At 36.2% G+C, this 17,516-nt stretch overlaps 1 protein-coding gene across 1 annotated transcript in view; it reads left to right on the top strand.

Annotated features, from left to right (window-relative positions):
* The window catches only part of LOC150108410 (endosome/lysosome-associated apoptosis and autophagy regulator family member 2-like), a 477,226-nt gene that overhangs the window by 408,776 nt on the left and 50,934 nt on the right, over positions 1-17,516 (top strand). Inside the window, exons 13-15 of the mRNA XM_090390460.1 lie at positions 2,814-2,890; positions 3,097-3,142; positions 14,760-14,946. Of these exons, the coding sequence (XP_090246586.1) occupies positions 2,814-2,890; positions 3,097-3,142; positions 14,760-14,946 (310 nt within the window). The remainder of the gene's footprint in view (positions 1-2,813; positions 2,891-3,096; positions 3,143-14,759; positions 14,947-17,516) is intronic.

Raw genomic sequence — 17,516 nt, forward strand, 5'->3', positions numbered from 1 at the left:
CACTCAAAACATTCCTCATTTTTTTCCTTTTAGAGACTTTTCATTAAGTGTAATTGTCCAATTTCACAAATAAGTCTCACTGTCCATTTCCCATTTTAATGTTTGCCCACATCACTCTACTTGAAAGTGTCTGACATTAAAGAAGATTATCTTTGTCTTTAGGTGAGAGATGAATTCCATCATCTGGTGTGAGATCACATCTCTTCTTATTGGAGGCCTGAAGTGGCACATGTAACTCTTTCATGGGATCTAGATCAGGATTTCCAGATTATGCAATTTACATCCTTTTGTGATGGGAGTGAGTCACATCAGTCGTCATTTCTGTTCTGGTTGTTCCAGGAATGTATTTGAATTCTCTAGTTTCCTGACAAAAGAGAAAATAAGAAAACAGTAGAGAACTTAATTATATATGCCGATCTGATTGACCGAGTAGTTAGCATATCCACTCTCTAGCCAAAAGGCTGCGGTTTGAATCCCACAGTGGGCATGGATGTGATTGTCTGTGAAAATAATGGTGGAGATGGAGAGTTGTAGGCGGGTGCCCTCCCTCGATAAGTATTTGGACTCCCTGGAGGTGTTATATAATAATAATAACATAGGTGACACTCTAAAAATTGATAAAAAGAAACAAGCTCTATGCTGTTTTTATACAATTATTATTATTATTATTTAGGCCTCCAAGGAGTCAAAAGACTCATCGCAGGAGGTCCTTCCTAGGAAACACAAGTCTATCGAGACACATCGTGGGAGATCCTCCTAGGAAACACAAAGTCCATCATACCACTCCTTAAACTCATTGACTATTCTCGCTCTCACCACTCTATCAGGCAATGCATTCCACAGTTCAACCACCCCTCCATGCAAAGAAACCACTCCTCACCCTCTTGCTCACAGTTTTTCCTTTCGTAACTTCCAGGGATGGCCCCTTGTCATCACTCCTTCCCACTGTTCAACCAAGCGAAAGAACTCCCCAGTGTCAACCACCTCTCAACAGTTTAAAAGTCTCAATCATATCACCTCTCCTTCTTCTATCCACCAAACTCTGCAGTCCACATTCCCTCAGCCGATCCTCATATCTAACATCCCTTCCACAAATCTGTAATACATTAAAACTGTGTGTTGGCTGAGAGGTATAGAATAATCAGAAAACCTGCTATCAAGATGAAACATGAAACTTTTACAAAACCACTTCAGACTTCTAAGAAGCAGAGTAATCATCTCACACTAGAGTAATGAATGTATCTAATCTAAAGTCATTCACAGACATTCTGTTCAGTCTGTTGGAGTGCAGATGCTATCCACTCTGCAAACCTAATCAGCTCGTGTTTAAGTTTTAGTCAGTAAAGAAATATAGATGTTAAATGGCTCTGATTGCTGGCACATTCTTTAATTTTTATTATTACTGTTGCTTCCAAGCCTCCATGTAGGAGGCATGGTCTGTGTTCCTTGAACACAGACCAAAATAACTGTCATACATTGCCTTGAATATATTTAGTGTTGGAGCACTCACTACCCACTCTGGCAATGCATTCTACTCATTAATTACCCACTAAGCTAAAAATCTCCTTTGTACAGTTTCCAGGGATGACTTCTCATTCTTGCATCATCCATTATCCTATGCAACAATTCTTCTATTATCTATTTGATAGCCTCCTCTCACCATGTCTCAATATGTCTTTATATGTCTCAATCATATCACCACTTCTCCTCCTACCTGCCAAGCTCTGAAGACCATATTCCCTTTATTTGTCCTCATACTCAATATTCCAAACTTCTATGACAGTCTTAGTTAATTGCCTCTGCACTCTATCCAATGTTTTCTTATCATCAATATAACCAGGTGACCATAAATACTTCAACTTCCAACTCATTCTGTTTTCTCTGGCCAAACTGCATAACTTTACACTTAGCAACATTGAAATGATATTCCCATTCTTCACCCCTCTTGTGACAACAACAACAAGTCAGAACTTCTTGAGATTGCCCTTTCTAATTTAACATCATCAGGACAACTGAATATCTCCTTTCACACTGTGAACTACATCACTGATATATAAGTTAAACAACAGTGGTCCCAGAACAGAATCCCATGGTGCCTCACTCATCATCTTCCCTTTTTTTGGGACACTGCCAACCAAATGACTATCTATTCCCATTCTGCTCAATTTCAACATTACTTTATCATGTAGTATTTGATCAAATGCTTTAGCAAAATCCAGATAAATCACACTATAAGCATTGCTTCTTTCCAGTACACTGGTCACCCTATTATGAAATTTAACTAAGTTGCTAGAGCACCTTCCCTTAACAAATCCATGCTTCTGTCTTGAAAGATTTCCTTTCTTATCAATCCAGGCTTGTATTCTGTCTCTAATCAGGCTCGCTTAACACCTTCACCGTTACACTTGATATATGCACTGGCCTATAATTTGACACTGCTGACTTACATTCTCCCTTATGCAGTGGCACTATTTTTCCCCTCTGCCACTCTTCTGGGATTGTTCCTGTTGCCAGACTTCTGTTGAACAACCAAGACAAGGGCACTGTCAGCTCTTTTGCACATTCCTGTATATGGAATTTATTACCTGTGGATAGAAACAGTATATTACCTTACAGATAGTAAAGGATTATATCTTGGCTCATAAACTGAATCTCCATTCCTTACCATCTATGTAGAGGTCTCTTCCCCTAGTTAAATTTCTTTGAAATTAAAGCAACCACTTATTTATTATGTATGTTTGTGCTCATGCATGCATGTTAATTTAAGTTGGCTTTTTAAATATGAGAATGCAATAAATTTTAACCTTTTTCAGTCTTGGAGATACATTAATTGGAGTTACTACAAATGGATATCTTGCAAATATTTCTGTTGCAAAAGAATTTCTTCAGAGTGAGTATACTTCCTTTGCTTAAATCAAAATAAATTATATTATAATTTATTTTGTTTATTTAATTTAATTTAATTTATTAAATAATTTATTTAATAGCATTTATTTAAATGCTATTATATTTAATTATTTAATGAATAAATAGAAAAGTATTCATATGCTCTTCAAGTAATGTAGCACTTTAATTCTATATGAATTTCTTTCAAAGGTGCAGCAGGAAGTCCTGATATCCATTTTTTCTATACATCATATACGTAAGTAACTTATAAAATATTATGTCAGTAGATGCATGCATTTATCATTAATATAATGTGTACAGTAATCAAGAACATGAAAAGAATAAATAAGTCTTATAGATTCTTTATTATCCTATTATTAGTGCAGCGTGTGTGTGTGATGCAAGCAAAAGATCAGAAGTAAGAGGTGAAGGGCCACTAGGTGGCTGCAACATGCTTCATGTTGGATGGTAGATGGCGTTGGTATTGTTATAGTTGGTGGATTGAGTGGTAGAGGCATAGTTGTACTGTGGTTTCCCTCCCTCGATGAGTCTTTGGACTCCCTGGAGGTGTCACATAATAATAATAATAATGTTGGTAAAGAGCTCCAGAAAAGATAAGTGCTATTTTGTGTAGAAATTGGCAATATTGCTTGCACGTTAGTATACTAATGTTTATTTTTGATAGCTTAGTGTGTCTGTGCAATTATTCTTATTGATTTGTTACTGACTTTTTTATGGAATTTTTGAATCTTGCTTTGAACAGAACACAATAGCGGTATGAAGAAATCAACAAAGCAAACTGAGTTAACAAATGTGAAACAGACTGAAGGAATGAAGGAAGCATAAATTAAAGAAATGGATGAAAAGGGTTATCAGTAATAGTGCAGATGTAGCAGCCCTGCAAGAGAATTTGAATAAACTAGAGAGATGGGCAAATAAATGGGGTTGTCGGTTCAATGCAGCAAAATATAAAGTCTTGAGGTTTGGGATCCATCGATGGGAGAATGCATAATCGATTGGAGGAGCTGTACTGCAGGAGGTAGGAGAGACAAAAGATCTGGGGGTGATGATTGATAGAAAACTGAAATTCAGGGAGCATATTGCAAAGGTGGTGAGGGTAACTCAGAAGATTGCTGCAATAATGAGAAGGACACTGACCTTCAGAGATAAAAGGGTTATCATTCTGTTGTATAAGTCTCTGATCAGACCACACTTAGACTGTTGTTCTCAGATTTGGTCCCCATGATTTAAAGTGAATAAATTGACTGTGGAAAGGGTACAGAGGCAGATAACAAAGATGGTTTCAGGACTGTACAATATGAGTTATGAGGATCGACTAAGGGAATGTGGACTGCAGAGTTTGGTGGATAGAAGAAGGAGAGGTGATATGATCGAGACTTTTAAACTGTTGAGAGGCAGTTACAGGGTAGACATTGGAGAGTTCTTTCACTTAGTGGAACGGCAGGAAGGAGCAATGACAAGGGGGCCATCCCTGAAAGTTACAAAAGGAGGCTGTGTGCAAGAGGGTGAGGAGTAGTTTCTTTGCATGGAGGGTGGTTGAGCCTTGGAATACATTGCCTGAGAGAGTGGTTGGAGTGGGGACGGTTAATGGGTTCAAGGAGTGGTATGATAGACTCTGTATTTCTTAAAAACGACCTCCCACAATGAGTCTTTTGACTCCATGGAGACCTGGATAATAATAATAATAAAAACTAATGAGACTGAAGAAGTGAAAGAATGAAGAAGCAAAAGTAAGTGATAAGGGAGCAAATGGGAGTATAAATGTGGAAACAGAAGTAACAGCAGAACGAGAGATAGCAAGACTATGGCAGTGAGAGAGAGCAGTATTGTCGAAATGCAAGATTTCATGAAACAGCTATTTGAAATGAAAAATGAAATGAAGAATATGTGAAGTGATATCAGACAGACTTTAGTGGAAACAAATGAAAGTGTGCAAAAGAACAGAATGAAGAAAAAAGGGTAAAAGAGGTGATGAGAGATTCGAGAATAGCAGTGTATGGAGATTAATGAGAGAGTCCATAAGGTCTGTTATCCATGAGGGAGAATGAGCAAGATTATTCATGCTTTGGACATGAGGAGTAAATGAGCAAGAGAATTAGTGGCGGTTGTGGAGACAAGTGATTTAAGTGGACATAAGGATAATGTCAGAGCAAATATCAGGAGGTTATTGAGGAGAGTGAAAGATAACAGTATAGTGGGAAAGGTTGCCAGTGCATTGCCAAGTTATGACAATAATGAGTTGGGACAGAGAGCCAGAATGATAAATGACATGCTGGTAGTGTGAGAGGAGAAGAGAGTATATTTGGTGGGTGTATGGCATCTATTTGAGGGAAGAATGGAATTATATAGGGGTGATGGATTGCATTTGAATGACTTTGGAGTGAGTGAACCGGAGAAACTGTTGCAAGATGGAGGTGCAGTGAATGATGCAAGCAAGAGATCAGAAGTATGAGGTGAAGTGAAAGATCCGGAGAGTGGCACGGAACAGACTGAAGTGCTTGGCAATGGAAACAGTAGTAGTAGTGTGAGAGATGAAGAGAGAATGGGAATGGAACAGGGAAACAGGATAGAGCCAGTGGACAGGGAGAGTGGATAATGGGAGTAGTAGCAGATGTATGTATGTATGGGAATGATCAGGTTTTGGATTTGGAGGTAAGTGCTTGAAATAATTGTCATTTAGTGAAAGAACGAATGTAAATAGGCTGAGAAACTCAATATGTCAAGGCGTTTGCATGAGAGCTTTGATGAGAGAATTAAAATGAGAGGTGTGAATCAAAGTGAGAGAGTGAATGACAGAATGGCAACAGTAACTCCAAGAATGATGGTACACGTTTTTTTTTTTTTTTTTTTTCAAAGAAGAAAAAAAAAAAAAAGATTAGCTACCTGACAAGGAATTGCTTCTTTGAGGCAGTCATATTTTATGGCTGACTTTAATTCTCATCAGCCTAGCACAAGGCTTTCTTTCATGTTCACTAATGGCCATAGCATTAGAAATAAAGGCAACAAATTCTTAACATTTTGTTAACACAGGGAATAAAAATTATAAGTATTAGTAAGACCTGGTTTGACAGAAGAGAATACACACATACCTCCCACTGAATTAGAAACCTTTATGCAGATGTATATAAACATCTTATACAGAGTATATGCAAAATACTTGGTCACTTGCATCACCATGTGTTCTAGGCAACTTTTTAAGAATGCTGCTGGTCAGTAATCATCAATAGTGTTGATCACAATGAAAAAATAAAGGATCTTTTGGACCTTAATGAAGGGCTTATTTTGGGTACTTATCTGGCTGGAGACATGATTTTGAAAAGAGCTGACTGGTTTCTCAAAATGTGAGATATCCCAGATGTTTACAGTTGTAAAAATAACCCACATTGTTTGTATAAGAGGCATAATTGTGTCTTAAAACAGTCTGTCAGGGACAAGATTGGCATCGTATGAGAAAGCTTGTATGGACAAAGAGAACTTCCTGTGTGCAGCAATTGACCAAAACATTTAATGAAGGCTGTTCCTAACCCACATCTTGCCAAACCATGTGCAGGGAATTGAAGGGGATCAGTATGGGAAATTGCTAAAAGATGTCCAACATGGTATTAAATAAAAGTTTCTAATTCATTGGCCAGTATGCGTAGTTAGAGGAATAGAATGTGGTGGGAGCAGGTATATTCAGGGAGCGTAGACAGGACAGGAAAGGCATGAAAGTGTGTTGATGATTTCAGGTGATTAAATGATTAAATTCATTCAGAGTAAAAATCTCAAATGGTGATGGATAGTATGAGCAATACAAGCAATGTTTGATGTGTGAGAGAGAGAGAGAGAGGTTAACTAGACAAAATACATCCTTAGGTTACTGACCAGGAATATCTTAAGAGGACTATGAACTGCATAGACTGATAAATCTTATGGAGATATAAATCAATGGAGGGAAGAAGAGAAAAGTATGCATGATGAGGAAAAGAGAAGTTATTGAATTACTGAGAGGTAACTACCAGTATGATGGATGGGACTCACTGTACAAGAACACTCAATATAGTAATAAATTCTGAGAATCTATCTATGAATGAAATGACTGTATCATGCAGCTTTGACTTGGTAAATGATGATGCATATGAGAGAGAGCTTTGAATAAAAAAGATATATGGAAGATTATAATGAACTAAGAATGCAGCTAATTGCAGTACCTTGGTATGAAAAACTGTTGTAGAAGAATCAACAGTGTATGGGAAGTAGTAGAAGAATGTCTGAATGAAGCTATCTAATCTAATCCTTTGGACCTCCTCTTTAAGAGGGTTGCAGCTGATGAACAGTACGCTTCCATGCCTCTCTATCTCTTGCTTCTGTAAGATTCTTGCCCATCCAATCTTTGATGTCTTTCCATTGCAGTTGGAGTCTTCCTCTCTTTCCCTCCACCATCCCCTGCAATATTATTCTGGGAAGCTCTCCAGAAGAATCCCTCATCAGATGTCCTGCAAACACTATTTTCTTCTTCGGATACTAGCCATATAGTTTCTTTTAATTTTGAATCTTTTAAGAACCTCTTCATTGCTCACTCTTTCAGTCTAGCTGATACAATCCATTTTTCTCAAGCACCACATTTCAGATGCATTCAATCGGTCACTCATTTCCTTATTGATCGTCCAGGACTCACATCTATACGTCTCAACACACCAGATCATTGTTTTGAGGATTCTTACTTTTAACTGTTTGTTCAGATTTCTGTTTCTTAATATGTGGTATATTTGGAAAAATGCTGCTTTTGTTTTTTTAATTCTGTGCTTAATTTCATAATTAGATCTACTGTCTTCTGTTATCCAACTCCCAAGGTATTCAAAACTTTTTTATATTTTCTATTCTTCTTCCGTTCAAAGTGATTTCCATCCCATCATTTCCTTTCCTTGAAATCTTCATCACTTTGGTCTTCTGGATGTTTATTTTTATTTTATATCTCTCATTTCCAACCCTGTTCAGTCTGTTCAAAATTCTTTGCAAGCCTTCCTCTGTTTTGCTCATAGGTACAATATCATCTGCATATCTTGTATTATTTATCAGGTGTCTGTTTATCTTTATTCCATCCTTCAGATCTTCCAAGGCCTCCCTCATGATCCATTCACTATAGACATTAAAAAGAAGTGGGGACATCCCACACTTTTGTCTCACACCCTTTCTTATGGGGATCCATTCAGTATCCTCTCCTTCGAATCTGATCCTGGCCTCTTGAGTTTTGTATATTCTGAACAAAATTCTCATAATATTTTTATCTATTCCTATTTTATGCAAAATATCAAATAAAACAGAGTGATTAACATTATCGAAAGCTTTTTCATAGTCCACAAAGCATAGATATACATCTTTATTGCACTCGATCATTCTTTCCCCCCAATATCCGTAGTGTTGTGGTAGCTTCCCTGGTTCCCCTGTTTCTCCTGAAACCAAACTGTGCTTCATTTAATTCCTTCTCTATCATCTGTTCCGTTCTTCTGTATATTATGTTAATTAGGACTTTTGCAATATATATTATGTTGCATTAGAACTAATACAGTTGATAGTTCTGTGCTTGTTGTAATCCATTGTTCCTGTAGTCTTGAGAATAGGAATAAAAATTGATCTTATGAAGTCTTTAGGTATTATATCCTCCTCCAGACTTCTATTAAAGATGATGGACAGAAGTTTTATTCCTTCCTTTCCCAATGCCTTCAGTAACTCTCCATGAATATCATCCACTCCTGGAACTTTCCTATCCTTTATTCTTTTAATGGCTGCTTTGGTTTCCCATTCCTTAATTTCTGGGGCATCATCATTTTCTATCTGATTACATTCCAGATTATCCTCATCTCCATAAAGTTCTGTAACATACTTCTTCCATCTTATCATTTTTTCATTTTTTTCCAACAAAATCTTTCCTCTTTCATCCATCAAAGCACTGCTTTTTATCCTTCTCTCCTTCCCTGAAATCAAGTTCAAGTCTTCATAGATCTTTCTCATATCCTTTATCATTTTCCTCTATTTCCTTGCAGACCTGATTGAGCCAGTCTTCCTTTGCCGTTTAAGCCAGGATTTTTATTTGATTTTTATTGATCTCTCTTTATACCTGACTTGGGCTTCATCTTTGTTCTTATTCTTCCATTTTCTTCTTTCGTCTATTTTTTCTATCACCTCCTCAGTAATCCAGGGCTTCCTTCCCCTCCCCTCTGCCTCACCCAGAAGACCTTTAGCACATTCCTTGATTTTCTCTCTTAGATCAGTCCAGATTACTTCTAGGGGTCTATCAGTATCAATACTGCTAATCTTATTTTCTAGTTCAGCTTGATATTTCTCTCTAATATATTTTCTTTTTAGTCCATCAATTCTTATTTTTCTAGTTGCATTTTCTTTATTTATTCATTTTAGTCTGATTTTTATTTCAATTGTGAGCAGGTTATGGTCATTTTTGCAGTCTGCTCCAGGATAAGTTTTTGCATTTTTATTACCTTTCTATATCTTGAGTTAATGAATATATAATCAATCTGATTTCTGATTTCTTCACCTCTCTGTCCAGGTGCTCTCCAAGTATACAGTCTTCCCTCATGTTGCTGAAACCAGGTGTTAGTCACTATCGATTTGTGTTTTCTGCAAAATTTCACCAGTCTGTCTTTCTGATGAGCCCATGGTCTGGTGAGCCCAAGCCCATTGGCTCACCAGACCATCCTCTCTTCATTTCCCTATCTTTGCATTCATATCTCCCATTACCATCAGTATATCTCTGTTATTTTTCAAATGTAAACATTCCTCTATTTGTTGATAGATCTCTTCAACTTCTTCATCTGTATGATCTGTTGTTGGTAAGTATCCTTGAATTATGAAGATATTTCTAGGTTTGGCCTTTATTTTCAAAGCAATCACTCTTTCAGATCTCTGCCAATATCCCTCCACCATATTGGCTACCCTTTTATCCAACATTATTCCAACCCCTTTGATGTTCTTCTCCTTCTGAGTAAATAAATCTAAATCCATCGTCTGGTCTTATATCTCCTTTCCCTTTCCATCTAACCTCTGAGAGTCCAAGAACTGATATCTTCATTCTTTTCATTTCTCTGATCACATTGGCCATCTTCCCTACTTGATACACTGAATTAATATTCCAGGTGCCCATATTTGTATTTTCTTTGAGGTTTCATTTTCTCATGTTGTGTCCTTACATTAGCTCCAAAACTTCCTGGAGGCTTTGATCCTGCAACATCATTTGAGGTCTTATCCTCCTGGGACTCCAACATAGATCTACAAACCCCATCCCGGGTAGCATACTGCACAAGATCAGACCCAAGGATCCCATCTGTTCTTGTGCATAACTCATTCTTCCATATTGACTTGTTCATCATTACTTGGAGAAAGAGAAAAAGAATGCATGGTGGTTCTCCGTTGCCTTCCATGCAGCTTGGTGGGTTGGACATTTCCTTCCAACCAGATATAATGGTTATACCGCCATGACTCGGTATCTTCTCGGAATAATGCTATATTTGACAATATTTCCAGAATTATAAGAATGAATCACGAGAGTTAACGAATGAAACTCTTTAAAGGAAGAACATAATAAAAAGAGGAGGCAGTAGATCCTGTATCACGAGAAGAGAGATTACAAGTATCTGAAGCAGTATAAACAGCACGCCAAAAGAGTGATGGCCGTGGTGAGGAATGGGAAATCAGATTATGAAAAAGAAGTTACCCAAACAGGCCAAAGGAAATCCAAGATATTTTATTGCTATATAGCTAACAAAATGAACAATGACTATAGAAGAATAACCATAATGAATGTGAATGGTATATGTATAGAGTCTAAGAGGAGAAAGGTAGTGACCAGTTGAGGTACAATCGAGTTCTGCACTTTTGCCATTGTCACTTAACTTGTATATTAATAGTACAGGTAATGGTCTAGGGGTAATATTTAGTTATTTGATGATGTCGGAAAGGATGATAAAGGATATAGCAATACAGAAATTAATGTAGACTGATTAAACATGCTGATTCTATGGACATATGATAATAAGTGTCCATTCATATTGTAGAAAGTTTTTTTTACTTGGGTACAAAGTAAATCATACTTGCCAAGAAATTATATTCTTGTTTAATCTTGTTTAATTCTTGTTTTATTGTTGTCAACTAAGATGAAGATTAATCTAAAAAAGATAATTACAGGGAAATGGAACAAATCATGGAACATGGAGCGGCTGAAGATACCAAGTATGGTGAATGAATTCGCAAAGTAGAAGAAAAAAAAAGTAGAAGAAGAAATGAATGAGAGAAATATACAAGAAAGTGATGATGTAAGTAAAAAATGGAAGATTCTTAAGGAAAGTATAATTACTGTTACAGAATTACATTTAGCCAAAACAGAAGAGGAAAGAGAGAAAAGAAAGAAGCCATGGATGACGGACAATGTTTTGAGGAAAATATCACAAAGAAGAAAGTTAGTTAACAGTAAAACAGAGGAGAGAAAAAAAAGCAGTATAAAGACCTGAGTAAGAAGATACAGAGAGAGAGAGAGAGATAAGAAGGAAAAAGGAAGAATGGTTAGATGAAATAAGTAAAGATACAACAGCAAAGGCAGAAAGAAATGACATAAAAGGTGTTTATAAAAACATTAATATAATACAGGAAGGAGAAAGATGCAAAGGACTGGAGCAGTCAAGAATGAAAGAGGTTAAATTCTGATAGAAAAAGAGAAGATATTACAGAGATGGGAAGAATATGTAAGTAAACTTTATGAAGACAGAGGAAGAGGAGAAAATCAAATGAAAGAGCATAGTGGGCAGAGGTTGTACATCATGAGGGAGGAATTGAATCTAGCAATTCAAAAGATGAAAGAAGGAAAATCCCCTGGAATAGATGGTATACAGATAGACCTTATAAGGAATATAGGTGAAAAAGGTATGGAAGTGTTATGGCAAATTATTAACGGAATTTATGAGGGACAAGAATTACCAGAGGAGTTTAGAAGATCAATTTTTATCCCCATTCCAAAAAAGACGGGAGTTTTAGACTGTAACAATTTAGAACAATAAGTCTTATAACTCACACAGCAAAAATTTTGGCACAAATAATTTTAGAGAGAATTAAGAATAAAATAGAAAAAGAAATGAATGGGGAACAGTTTGGATTCCAAACCAACAGAGGAACTAGAGAGGATATAACTTGTCTAAGAATTATTGGGGAGAAAACACTAAACAATGGTGGAAAGTTGTTTTGGGGATTTCTAGATTTTGAAAAGGCATTTGATATAGTGAAACATAAAAGGCTTTTTGACATTCTAGAAAATATTGATATTGACTCTTATGAGTTGGAAATTTTAAAGAGATTATATTGGTCACAAACAGCGTCAGTATGTGTTGTTTAACCTTTATAGTTAACAGATGCTTAGAGAGGCACTTGAGGATGTAGAAGAAGGAATAAAAATAAATGAAAGACTCATTAATAACTTAAGATATGCAGATGATGTAGTGGTGATGGCAGAAAGTGAAAATGGATTAACAAATTGTTCAAAGAATTGAAAACTCCTGTAAAGAGTACAGACTAAGGATTAACACAAAGAAGACCAAGATAATGATAATGGAAAGAAAAATAGGAGATAATGTAAAGATAAGATGTGGAGGAAAGATTTTAGAAGAAGTGGAAAGATTTCAATATTTAGGTAGCTGGATCTCAGAGAAAGTAACTTCACAGTTGGACATTAGAAATAGAATAGGAAAAGCTAAATCGGCATTTATGGAAATGAAGAGAATTTTAATAAACAAGAATATTAAAATAGGTGTTAGAATTGGAATAGTTAAAGCAGCAGTTTGGAGTATTGCAAGTTATGGAAGTGAGTCATGGACACTCAGAAAGAGAGATATGGAAAGAATTAATGCATTGGAAATGTGGTGTTATAGAAAGATGGAAAAGATTATATGTACAGAGAGAATATCAAATCAAGAAGTTTTAAGAAGAGTTGGGATGGAAAGAACACTGCTCAAGAATATTATACAAAGAAAGACCAGATTTGCAGGACATCTTTGGAGAGGTTCTTCGGGGCACCTGACAAGAACTATATTACAAGGGAAAGTTGAGGGAGATGAGAAGACATGGAAGACCAACTAGAGAGTGGTTCAATGACATCGTGGAATGGACTGGTTTAAGAATGACGGAGTCGACAGACAGAGAGAAATGGAGAAGAGCTGGTCATCTGCTGCAACCTTCTAGCTAGAGGATGCTACCAGACGATGCCGACAAAGTAAATCATGCTTGCCAAGAAATTATATTCTTGTTTAATCCTCTACCCATGTGTAAACACGAAGTTTGTGCATGTAGTATCTTCACAAGTAGGCTACTTTTATACAGTGGTTGTTGACTTTACATCAGTTACCTTAGTATCAGATAATGCAGAGCACACTTACTTTCAGAAATGTATATTGTTATGCATAATGGGAAGAGTCACTACCCAGACCAGTTTTGACAGTTATTGAGGTTGAAATTTCGATTTTGACCATTGGAAATAAGTGAAAACTTTCTATGACTATCTCTGATCCAGAGTATTTTAATAATAAGGTGATACACCTCTTTCCTACTTGTATATATATATGGAAAATATATGACTTCTGCATTAATTCAACTTTGGCATCAGGTTGAAATAATGCAAATGACACCTCAATAAAGATCAAAATAAAGGAAGACGGAGTATTATATTAATGGGAATTCAACAGTGTTGAATACTGATTATGAAGACAGATTGAGAATTTGTAAACTTCAGAGACTAGGAGAAAGAGAGGTAATATGATTGAGACTTACAAACTTCTGAAAGGGTCATACATGATTTCGGTTGATGAAATTTTTCATTTTATAGAGGGTGGGGAAAGAACAAGAGAGCATCCTTGGAAGCTGAGAATAAATGCTGCTAAGAATGGGCTGGGGACTAGATTTTTCTCTCATAGGATTGTGCTTGATTGGAATGGATTGCCATTGGATTGTACAGGCAGTGTGAATGAATTCAAGAATAAGTATGATAGCTGGTGTGTGTAGTATGTGGCCTCCATCGATGAGTCCCTGACTCCCTGGAGGTCTCTCTTAATAATAATAATAATATTTATACTTATTTCTACTGATCAGCAATCCTCTGTGGATCCACATAGTATATCATGGTCCATCCTAGCAATCCAAATATCTGCAATACCCAAACTCATTCAACATTGCTGCATTCATAATTTTCCTCATCACTTTTCATACAAGTTCCTTGATCATAACATCCTTGTGCAGTTTCCCTGGATTACCTGTTATTCTCCCATCACTTGCTTTCTTTGCAAACAGGTTTACCTGCATTCATCTAACATGAAATTTGTACAAACTTTTGTCTCAGTCATATTACCTGTTCTCCTCCTATCCATCCATCAAAAACCTTAAACTCTCACTCCATCCTTCTGCTTGTAGATAACATTCTGTAGTCCCAACACTTAGTACTCATCTCTGATTTATTTTCATTATCTTTAACCATCTACAATATGTAGATAACCAAATCTATGCACTGTGGTCCATCAGGATGCACTATGAATGTTGCTTATGTGCCATATATCAAGATAATGTGCAGCTGTACTTTAAGCAGTTGATATTGTTGCATTGTAATAATTGCATTGCACTTGGACAGTTGAAGAACTGTCAAGATTCTAGCTATGGTGGCATATAACTAGAGCCTTGTTAGCTGTCCATTTATTTAATGCTACTGAGTTTATTTACTGTTAGTGTTATTATCAACATGCTATTTAAAGTTAACAATTGTAGCTTCATTTCCTTCTTTTTTAAGTGTGTTAAAGAATCATACTATTTTATTTATTTATATTCTTTAGGGCAACAACTGCTTGTAAAACTGGCCGCACCACTACTATTACTTTAAGATGCAACAAAAATGTGAAGGACACAAACCTCATATCTCCACCTCATTCATGCCCAGATGGCACTTGTGATGGCTGCAATTTTAATTTTCTGTGGCCCACTCAGCTTGCTTGCCGAATATGCTCAGAATCAGATTATCAAGTAAGGTTTATTAATATTACTACTTTTATTACAGTTAAGTTTAGCAAATTATAGATCAGTTAGTATCTCTAGAGTAGTGGTTAAAGTATTGGAAAAGTTGGCTAAAGGTAAAATTCAGGAATGGGTGGATTGAAATATGATACTCTATAGGGACAGCACAGTTTTGTAAAAAGTAAGTCCTGCTTTAATGATTTTTTCACATTTTATAATAAAGTGACAGCAGAATTGGACAAAGGAAATGGCTACACCATGATACTGTTGGACTTTGCAAGGGTATTTGACAGAATACTGCATTATGAATATGAATACAAAATTATGAATATAATCCATTATATGAGTTGGAGCAAATGGGAATGGATATTGAGACTGGTGGCATGGATAGGGAGGTGATTGAATGATAGACATCAAAGGCTATGGTGGAATGGAATCAAGGTGAATGAGGGTGACTATTAGAGTGTCCTTGAGCTCTGTACTATTATCACTGCTCGTTAATTTGCATATTAAAGATATAGCAGAAGATTTGAATGGGAATATTTAGTTGTTTGCTGATGATGCAAAACTAGAGAGGCCAGTAGTTGATAAAAATGATGTAGATATCTTACAGGATGATTTAAATAAATTTGCATTGTCAGCAAAGGACAATGGTTATCATTTCAGTGTTGTAAAATGTAAGATAATGCATTTCTTGATGAAAAGATTACACACTCCATATCATATTGATGATACTAGTTTACAAGAAATTGATGAGGCTAGGAATCTGGGGGCAGTGGTAGACAGAGATTTGAAGTTCAGAGGACATATTACAAAATTTGGAACAAAATCTAAAAATGTTACTTGGATATTGAAGAATACGTTGACAAGTAATTATAGAGAGGATATTATCCCTCTTTATAATTATTATTAATAATTTTTATTATATCACACCTCCAGAGAGTCCAAATACTCATCGAGGGAGGGCATCAACTCTACAATTCTTTGTCTCACTACTCCACCAACCTTCATCATCTAACACCAATGTCATCTACCACCACTAGTGCTTTCACAGACATCCATGCCCATGGTGTGATTTGAACCCGCAGCCTTTTGGCTGAAGAGCAGGTACGCTAACCACTTGGCCAACCAGGCCAGCTATAAGAATATGATTTAGCCACATTTTGACTACTGTATACAGATTTTATGATTCGGTCACCTGGAATTCTTAGAGATCAGGAGATTTGGTGAGAGATCAATGAAAATCTCCATTCGCCTTATGAGGATAGATTGAAGGTATGTTGGTAGCAGAGTTGACAGGCAGAGGAGAGGGAGACATGATAGAAACTTATAAGTTTCTGTCATGTCTATTTCTACACTAAGGGTGTAGGGGTGAACAAGGGATCATCCCTGGAAGTTGTGTGAGAGTGTAGTTAGTAAGGATTTGCAGACAATGTTCTTTGCTTGGAGAGTGGTGAATGAGTGGAATGGATTGAAGGAGGTAGTTTTGAGTGCTACCAATGGTGAATATATTTAAGGATAGCTATTGTGTGAATAATGGTTTGTGTAGGTGTTTCTGCACCTACACAAACCATTATTTTTCTGCATCTACACAAACAATGATATTTATGAGGAAATTGTCATCCAAATATGAACAACTTCATATTTGGATGACAATTATGCACATGATGTGATGGAGCAAAGTGACCACTGCAGATCATATAGTTAATGAGCAGTTTGTCTGTGTATTTCAAATTGGAATGAATGATGATTTACACCAACCAGAAGAAGACAATTATTACAGAAACTGAAAGTGAATAAACTAGAGATGCAAAGGGTGTTGACTAGGCTAGATGCTAATAAGGGTTGTATTAGATGATATATTGCTGTATATTTTTAGGAAAAGTACAAAAGAGTTGTGTGCTTGGCTGGTTGGTTAAGGAGCCATGCGGTATGGAGAGTTCTAAGAGTGGAAGGACAAAACAGTGCTATGCTTACTATATCTGCAGTTTTGTTTAAGGTATTAGAGAGAGAGAGAGAGAGAGAGATAGGAATATAATTAGTGTAATAGGTATAGGTTTTTCTCTGTGATTCTCAAAATCTAGTTTTATGAACCAATTAGCATGAAGCTAGGCTTGCTTTAGCAATCTACTTCATTTTATGAAGAATGTGATGAATATATTGCATAAGGGAGACTTTTATGTGGTGAATCTTTTTTAAGACTTTATGAAAACATTTAACAAATTGCAATATGAAAAATTGGTGTGCAGGTTGAGAGAGAGACAGAGAGATTAGATTAGCCAGGTGAAAAGATGAATGGCTATCTGAAATATACAAGCAAACCGAATGATGGTGTAAAACCTTTGGAAAAGAAAATAACTAGTGACATGACATGACATTGAGTTCTGTTCTCAGGCACTATCATTCAACTTACTCATTAATGATATTTTATTGATTGGATGATGGTGATATCATTTAACTGGCAATGATTCAAAGGAAAAGTTATGAGGAAAAATTATGTTATGTTCCTCAGGAATATGTAAATAGGTGTTTAGCTTGGAGAGTAGGGGTGAGTAAGGGGTGATACAATTTGTTTTTTT

The sequence above is a fragment of the Typopeltis vanoorti genome, chromosome 3, assembly GCF_054136105.1.
Source record: "Typopeltis vanoorti isolate ZY-2024b chromosome 3, IOZ_Tvanoo_1.0, whole genome shotgun sequence".
Taxonomy (NCBI): domain Eukaryota; kingdom Metazoa; phylum Arthropoda; class Arachnida; order Uropygi; family Thelyphonidae; genus Typopeltis; species Typopeltis vanoorti.